The following is a 9,241-nucleotide window of genomic DNA, read 5'->3' on the forward strand; positions in this document are numbered from 1 at the left end:
GGGGGGTGAAAAAAAATCTTGGAAAACTTCCCATGATTCAAGCAGATTCGTAATTCCTGATGATTCAGAAAAGGGCCTTTTTTAATGGCCTTAAAAAAAAATTCTTTGTGGAAAGTCACTGACTATTGGAAGCAGCAAGGAGCACTCAGGCAAGGCCACGCTGAGATGGACACGACAGGAAAGGGAGCAGAGGATTCAGGGTTTGTGGGGAGAGCCAGACCCTGCTCGAGGTCAGCAGGGCTGGGGGGGTTTGCTCCCATCTCCAGAACTTTCCCTGCATCTCAGCCCGCCAAGGATTCCACACGGCGCTCCCAGAGATGTGACAGATGCCTTCAGAGAGGGAATGCAGCTCATTTCTTCCTCTCAAAATGAAAGGTTTATTAATAGCCTTGTGTTGGGAGGCAAACGTGGAGATGGATGCAGCAGGAGGGATAACGGGGTTCCCTGCGCCTCCTTTTGGGTTTTGGGGTGGAACGTTGAGAACCAGGGAGCTCTGCCCACTGTCCCTTCAGCACTGCCCCCTCCTTCAGCCAGAAAAAACATGAATCAGCCCAATTCTCCCACTGACACCCCCCCCTTCACCTCACAGACACAGAGAGGCTTCAAAATTCCGGCAGTGGGATCACAGACATTTCCTAACACCTCTGTGGTGGGAAAAAGGGGTCGAGAGACCTTGAGAGTTCACTTGGGAGGGTGGGGAGGGTGGCCACAGGGTGCCCAGAGAAGCTGTGGGTGCCCCTGGATCCGTGGAAGTGTCCAAGGCCAGGCTGGACAAGGCTTGGAACACCCTGGGACAGTGGAAGGTGTCCCTGTCCCTGGCAGGGGTGGCACTGGATGAGCTTTAAGGTTCCTCCCAACCCCAATCCTGTAATTCCATGACCTGCTCTCACCAGAGCCAGATTGGTTTAATAAAGAGAAAATATTTGTCTAATAAATAAAGAGTATTCCTGAGGATAGCTAAGCTGCCTTCTTCCCACAGCAGCTCCTGGTAGTGCATCTCCTGGAGGAGCACATCAGCTGGGCACCACGATACAAGACACAGATCCCCAAATTTCACGGCCCTGTTCTGAGTGAGAACCTGCCCTCAGCACTCTGGACACAAGAATTAATTGACACAACCAACCATTAAATTAATCAGAGTAAAGAAGGGTTAGTTACTCTCATCACTCCCCAGATTCAGCTGATTTCATGTGAATGATGCCCTGCCAGCCTCAGAGTCACTTCTGAGCGTGGCACAAACGTCCGTCCCAACAAAAACTCTGACCAAACTCACTGGTCACCCATGACACGGATTCCACATGCAGCCAGTTCTGAGTTCTGAAGAGCCACATCACAGCTCCTGTCACCCACACAGCTCAATCTGCAGCTCCCCCAGAGGCACAGCTGAGCCTCAGTTGAGATGGTGACTGTCTCAGCTGGCTCAATTAGACTTGTATCAAAGAAAGCAATGAAATTAAACACTAAAGAACTTCAGTTTTGCCTTCTAATAAAATCAGCGACCGTGCTCCTCATTCCATCACCAGTGGATCCCTCCCCTTCATCCCCAGCAGAGTTTGCCAACCATTCCCTCATGACACCATTTCTTCAAACACCTCAGCACCCATAAATGCTTCCTGCCACATCACCTTAGACAAATAATAATTAAGATGAAAGTGAGTTAATCAGTCTCCTTTTTTGCCACGATTCTGTGAGCCAATGCTTCATAATAAACTTCAGACTGAATTCCACGTAAGTGATGAAATACACACTGAAACCCTTACTGTTACCCCTCCATTAAATTCTTCTTATTGCCCTGATGGTTAAAATTGGCACATTAGCACAACCTGAACTATTTCCAAGACTCCCTTCCTTTATCTTCTGTTTAAACCATACCCAAACCTGCAAGTTCCCAAGAAAAAAAGGCGCTTTAGCAACTCCTTCCTTGCAGACTCACTTTCTGGGTCATATAATAAGGGTCAAAGTCCTCCAGTGGCACAGCAACCAGCCCTTTAGGGATGTCCCCGTAGATGAAAGGCAAATTCTTGCCCGCCTCAAGGTCACTGTTTGGTTTTGGTTTGCTGTCTTCATCGTCGTCCCGGTGGCTGCTGTCCTGCTTGGAGCGCTGCTTCTTCTTCAGCTCCGCGATGTGTTTCTCGATGTTGGCCAGGGACTCCGGAGTGAAGGGTTTAAAACTCTCGGGGCCTGGTGGTGCGAGCAGCCGCGCTGCCATCTTTTCATCCTGCAGCAGCTTCTTTAGAGATGTTGCACCCCGGGCAGGTCAGCTCTGCGGGGAGAAAACACAGGCACGAGGTGAGAAGGGCACGGGCAGAGCCACAGGGAGCCCTGCTCCTCACATCCCCATGGAGGTGACGCCTTGGAACAGAGCTAGACAGAATTAAAGAATAAACTGGGGACTGATTATTAAAAAAACCTTTACAGGACACACCTTGGGCAGCACAAGAGCCCAGACGTGGCTCTTGTTGTCCACCCAAGATGGCTCATTGGCTCTTGGCGCACTGTCCACCCAAGATGGACAATGGTCACGAGTTTTCATACAATTATAAATTTTTGTTTATATTTTTCAGGCCCTGAGGCTGTAGGTGATGCTTTTAGAGGTTCCTGAAACAGAGCTAGACAGAGTTAAAGAGTAAAGTATGGATTTATTAAAAGGATATCCTCAAAGGATACACCTTGGGCAGCACAAGAGCCCGGCCATGGCTCTTGTTGTCCACCCAAGATGGACACTCGGTCATCAGTTTTCACACTTTTATAAGTTTTGGTCCATTTCCATATTGGGGTTCATTGTCCAATTCCAGCTCCAGGTTATGCAGTCCCATCCTCCCAGTTTGCTCTCCTCAATTCCCCGTTGTTTACACTTTTTGGGCCTGAAGCTGCAGCTCTGTCCTTGGTCCTGGGGCAGGAAAAGGATTGCTCCGGCTGACTGAACTGTGAGGAGAACTTGCTAAAACACTTCATATGAAGTTCAGAGTTCTGCACCAATGCAGTACAGAGTCTGGAAAATATGAAAGCTAAAACTGAAGGCATGAGGATGAGGAGCAGACCTGCTGGTTTCATTCCCAAAACGAGCTCCGGGCATGGGCACACCACAGCTGGACACAGCTGAACCCACCTGTCACTGCCCAAGGTGCCACTTCAATGATTTCTACAAGCAAGAAGCAGCTTGTAGGATCTCCCCCAGCCCCAGTGATGGCCCCCCCAACTTGGGCCCTCCTGAACACGAACTATTCTGGAAAAAAAACACTCTGAAAAGCAACTTCATCCTCACAGCAGAGCTGGGAGGAAGTTGGTTCCCTTGAATGCAGCCGCCCACCAGAGCTCTGCAGCTCTGCTCCTCGTGCCAGCTCCTGCACCAACCCTGCATTTCTGAGCTGCTGCTACCTCGGCAGCCTGTTCTCACTCCAGAAGAGGCCAAGGGAGAGAGGGATGACAGAAACCCTGCACTGATGCAACAGCACTGCAGTGCTGCAGGCTGGAAGAGAACCCAGCCCCGACACGGTGCTCGGGGAGGGACCCAGACACCAAATCCAAGAGGAAAGGCACAAAAAACATGAGAATATGGCACAAAAACCATGAGAATATAGCACAAAACCCGTGAGGATATGGCACAGAATGAATCCCAGAGTTGCCTGGAACAGGGTCCCTCAAGCAAGGAAAAAGATAAGCAGTAAGGTCAGATCTTTTAAGGCAACACAAACACAGCATCCAAATAGATATTAAACATCTGGAGAAAAAATTACTTTCTGATTCCTTGGAAACTATGACAGGGAGTTAAAATGTTAAAATTCAGCTATTTCAGCATGAGGTCAAGCACCCCCAGCCTGCCCAGGCCATGAGGATTGTGCTGAATTCACGTGGGAGGAGCTCAGGGAAGCTAAAACAGAGAACCACAACTCTCTGGAGTGCAGTGGGCTTCAGGAACAAATAAAACCCAGTAAGTAACTGCGTCCTTGGTAAGAATACCTGGAGATCCCAGCCCTCAGCACAGCATTTCCAAAGCTGGAACACCCAGTACAAACCATTCAGAGGGAACTCAGGTTATCCCTTGTAACTGCTGTGACACAACCTTCACACCCCGATCCACACATCAATCTCAAACACACACATTGGGCTCAAATGCTGTTTCCAGCTCAGGTTTTATATGTAGATCCAAAAAATCATGGAGTACAGATCTCCCTCCTTATGTAATTCCAGAGTGCAGCAGGGCCAGGATTCTCTTCCTATAAAACCGACTGGGTATTTCTAGAGCAATAATAGTAAAGATTCAAAAAAGATGGCAAGAAGGGGAGAGAAGGGCCAGTATCTTGGTCACATTATCTCTGAGACATCACCAAATGGCCTGCTGATATTAAGGAAAATTAATTTATTCTATTCTTGCAGCATTTGCATGCATTTAATTACCAAATTTCCCACATACTGTGAAACTATAGAGCAGCATTGGGGATGTGGTCTAATTGAATGGCACAGATAAATATGTAAGGCCTGAATTTAGAAACCAAAGTAGCTCAGGGACACAGCATAAAAAAGGGGAAAAATGAAGGCATGAAGGAATTTGTGCAAAATTACACAACCCACAACTGGAGGCACCGACTCAGCTGACTGCCCATTTAAAGGAAAAAAACCACAACTAAACCCAACAAACCAACACCGCTCCCCAAATCTGGTTCACAGCTGCACATGGAGGCAGCTTCTCCACATTTTGGCATTTTGGAATTACTTACAGGGCTGTTTCTTGTGTTCTATCAACACGTAACAGGGACCTGAGGGTCTCTCTCCTTGGGATGGTCTTGCCTGTCCTGACTTCATCTGTTTTCCCAATAAATTATCCCACATTAAGGTAATGGGCAAAGTAAGATGTGTGGCTCCACCTCATCTTCATCAAGGAGGAAATTCCACAGCGGCTCTGCCTGGTAAAGCTTATGAAAGCTAAAAACCTTGTAAATGTGATTTCCCAACCAGGAATGGTCCTGCTGGGATCGATGGATATATCCCAGGATTTATTTTGGCCCTTCCCACATCAGATTTTTCAACCTGTAACAGGAGAAACGTTCTGAAAATTGTGACACTTTTTTTTCCCAATTTTACCCATGGAGAACTGCACTGGGAACAACACCACGCTGCCAAAACCAGCAGTGACAGAGACTCAGCATCCAGGTGAGTTGCAGAAGAGGTGATTGGGTTAGGGATCCATGGATCCCTGCACTGGGAATGACACTGCACTGCTGCTCCCAGCCACTGCCAGGGAGCCAGGAATTCATCCTGGGAGCTTGGATTTGGGTGCACACAACACACACGTTGCTCAAATGCCAAAGATTTTCCACCAGAAACTGCTGCACTGAGGTGCCCAGTTGCTAAGACTTAATTATTTTTTCTAAATGTTCCCAGCAGTCCATTTACTGGTACATCATGAAATATTCCAATAAATTATTCAAGCTGATCATCAAAATAAATTAAAAAACACTTCTGAGGCAATTTCCTTGCTTTAATACACTTCTTCCTTTATTAATTACCACAAGTCAGCCATTCACAGTGTGGCTTTGAGGCAGAGAGACCTTCTGTGTGAATTTTTATATAACCCACATGGACACAGGTGCCTCTTGATTCCAACATGAGGACTGAGGCAGGAAAACATGGTGTAGATGAACAGCACCCTGAAATCCTGCTGCAGGAGAGCCTAAAAAGCTTCAAGCAAACCCAAAATATCCACCCATGGGGAAATCCACGGCTGGAAGTGGCTTTCAGCCTCCAATCCCCACCTGCAGTGAGTCCTGTGTCTAGAACAGGCCAATTTTATCAATGGAAAGGGTCAGTGTTGTGACCAGAAGCAGTGAAGGAGGGACCTTTCCTTTAGGAAAGCTCTCATGGCACGTTTGATGCTACAAAGTGGAAGAAAAAGGAAATATTTCCACTCCCAAGCAGCATTTATTGCTTGGTGCTGGGTGTTTCCCCAGCCTGTGTAAAACCTTACGGAAGTTCCCAGTGCTTGGCTCAACACGAGAGGTCAAGGGCAGACTTGGGACAGGGCAGGGAAATGTTCATGATCTTGAAATGGCCATAAAGGCCTGAACTTGGACACACACACCTCTAAGAGTGAAAAAAAATGAACAGACATGTACAGAGGAAAGAGAAGAAGCAACCAACAGCAACAGAAAAATATTGGAATCATCAAATGGATGAGTGGTTTGGGTTTGAAGGGACCTTAAAGCTCATTCTGTTCCACCTCCTGCCATGGGCAGGGGCACCTGCTACCACCCCAGGTTGCTCCAAGCCCTGTCTAACCTGACCACACAGAAAACATTATTAATTAACAACACTTTAATGAAGACCGACTAAAGACTGATTCCTGCAGGGTCCTCACTCCCTCCCAGCAGCTGTGTGCCTTCAGTAACATCCCTCAGTAAGGTACAAGAATCAGAACTAGTTAATCCTAGTTAATTAATTAATTCCCAACTCCCGATTCTGTCCTTACTCAAGGCCAACCTTTGTTTATATGCAAGCTCACACAGAACTTGGAAGTTCACAAACAAAACAACCCCTTTTAAATTCAAACTTTGAACAAAAAACTGTTCAAAATAGCTTTTGTGCAAGAGTTCAGCCACTAACCCAAATTTAATTCCTTGTTCAGTTCATTCAGCCCGTCCATGACCCATAAAACGGGAGTCAGGGAATGGTTGTTTTACACTATAATTTTGGGGGAATTAATTTCTTGTTGTGGAGTGCTCAGATGCTTTGAGTACAAAGGGGACAAATATGAAAGGGGGGAGAATAAACAACCCCCTTCTAGTGCTCTGTTAAAAATTTCTGTGTGCTGGAACACAAGCCAGGTTTCCCTGTGGAGTGACACTTTTCTTCCCTCCTAATCACCCCCTGAATACCTGGCCAGACAAACATCTCCCTCCACTAATGTCACTTATTCCTGGTTGTCTTGACATCACCATCCTGCCACTGATTTCACTCAACGGACCAGAAACTGGGAACACCACTGGAATGGCCACATTTGCCATCCAACCTCCTGTTTCCAGGACATTTTCCCTGGATGACACTTCACCTGGGTGACAGAGATCTCACACTGAGGAGCAGCTGAGGAGGCTCAGCCTGGAGAAAATCCCCCCTGAGCCTCCCTTTCTCACTCCCCACAACTCACTGCTCCCTTCTCCAGCAATGAAGGGTTTACTTCCACAACTTTAAGACCACCGGTGTAGCTATTCCTGTAACTTTAACACCACTACCCAGACAATTCAGCAGTATTATGCAGTACTCAACAAACATTCCTCCCCAAATCACCTCTCAGCAGAGTTCATTATAAACTCCTCACACTTTCTGCCTGGGGCAGAAGTACAAGAAGCATGGAATGGGACTTTCAGAGGGTAGCAAGATCTCTGAATTTTGAAATGGCTCTGTTCAGGAAGGAGTGAAGTCCCAGCTTTGGCTGTTCATTCTCCTCAAAATCTCCCATTTTCTGGAGTGCTCCATTAGGCAGGAATAACAGTTATAGGACAAGGCTGAGGGAAGGGAAGGCAGAAGCTGCTCTACATTTGGAACAGCATTTCAAGACAGTATCCCAGAATCAGTGAGGCTGGAAAAGCCCTCCCAGTTCACCAAGTCCATCCTGTGACCAATCCCCACCTTGTCACCCAGCCCAGAGCACTCAGTGCCACGTCCAGCCATTCTCTGCACACCTCCAGGGGTGGGGACTCCACCAATCTCTGGACAGCCCCTTCCAATGCCTGACAACTCTTTCTGTGAAGAAACCCCTCCTGAGAAGGAGAGACTTTTGCCTAAGCCAGAAGAACATATGAAGTGTTAAAAGCCAGGCTGGAACCTGAGCTCATGTCAGGGAGGTTTTGTAATACACTCCTGCAGCAAGAAGCCACTTCTTCCCTACTTGGATTCTCCGCATCTGCACAGAAATAGAATAATGAGGCACAAGAGGGGCAGTACAAGCATTCCTGAACCCCACCAGATTCCAGCCAATGTCCCACAAAGACCAGCTCTCCACCCCACCATCACCAACAGGACCCACCACACGTCTTTCCTCTCTGTGATTCCTGAAATTACTCCCCTGTGCTTGTTCCCAGCTCCTTTTGTTGTTTCACTGCTCCAGCTCTAACCCAGCCCATTGCTCTGAACTCAACAATAAATTATTGATCCAGTGTATCTGTCGATGTCAATGGAGCTGCAGCAGCTTGGGGAAGGCGATCGATGCTGAAGGGCCACCATGTGACAGCAGGAGCCCATGGGGCCACACAGCCTCAGGGCCACCACTGAGCCATTGAACAGCAGCTCTCCGTTGAGGTGGAGAACCAGACCAGGTCATTTTAATGAAAAACACACTTGGGCAGCCCCACCACCAAGCACAGACATGGCACCAAACGGGAGGAAGATGATACTGTGATTTATGGTTTGAAGCGACTTCATTTCCATTCAATGCTGACTTTGTTTCTGCTTTATTTAACAGAATGAAGGCACAGCCATGCTCCATTTCCTGAGGCACATGATCGCTCGCCCTCTTGTCTATTAGAAACCTCCTCCCACCAAATAGCCACAGGATTATAATTGTTCCACTGAGCAGTACAGTATCTATACCATGATCTACATCTAAGCCATACATACAAGCTTATATAACTGATTAAATTATCTGTGATGGCTCCAGGTCCTCCACCCTGAGTGAACAACACTGCAGAAGCACCCAAACACGTTAAAATGATCAGAGAACCCTTTGGTCACGTTGTTAGTTTTATATAAAACACCAAAGTGAAGAACAGGGACTTTCTAAACACACAAAGGGTGGAAAACCCGAGCACTGGAGCTCTGGAAGGCCTTAGGACAGACCCAGCAGGGAAAGGTCCCAACGGAGTGCAGGGGCTTGTTACTCCTAAAGACACCAACTCCCCAAGCCCAGGGCTATGCAGAGATCCTAAACAGCTTCACCAACTTTATGTGGCTGCCTCTGAAGAGATCGGGAGGGCGGTGACAGCCCGAGGGGACAGTAATGGGCACAGGGAGTGTCCCATGGGCCCCTCCAGCCTCACCCACACCTTCTGCCCTGGGCACCGCTGGAGGAACCGACCCCAGAGCTTCCCAGAACCTCCATCACCAACCCAGGAGAACAGGGCCATTGCCAGGCCCCATTCCTCCAAAGCAGAACTGCCCTGGAAAACCACCGCGGTCACGCCTTCCTCCCTTTCCGCCTCTGAAGGCAGCGGCAGGAGGGGGACAGGGACCCCGCGCCCCCCCTCCCCCC

The 9,241-nt window shown here is 48.1% G+C and overlaps 1 protein-coding gene across 1 annotated transcript in view; it reads right to left on the reverse strand.

Annotated features, from left to right (window-relative positions):
• Positions 1-2,257, reverse strand: part of LOC102035943 (sodium channel protein type 8 subunit alpha) — a 48,128-nt gene extending 45,871 nt beyond the window's left edge. Inside the window, 1 exon segment of the mRNA XM_014310860.2 lies at positions 1,934-2,257. Within this exon segment, the coding sequence (XP_014166335.2) occupies positions 1,934-2,209 (276 nt within the window). The 5' untranslated portion in view covers positions 2,210-2,257.
• Between the last annotated feature and the right edge of the window lie 6,984 nt (positions 2,258-9,241).

Source organism: Geospiza fortis, unplaced genomic scaffold (genome assembly GCF_000277835.1).
Source record: "Geospiza fortis unplaced genomic scaffold, GeoFor_1.0 scaffold676, whole genome shotgun sequence".
In the NCBI taxonomy this organism is placed as follows: Eukaryota; Metazoa; Chordata; class Aves; order Passeriformes; family Thraupidae; genus Geospiza; species Geospiza fortis.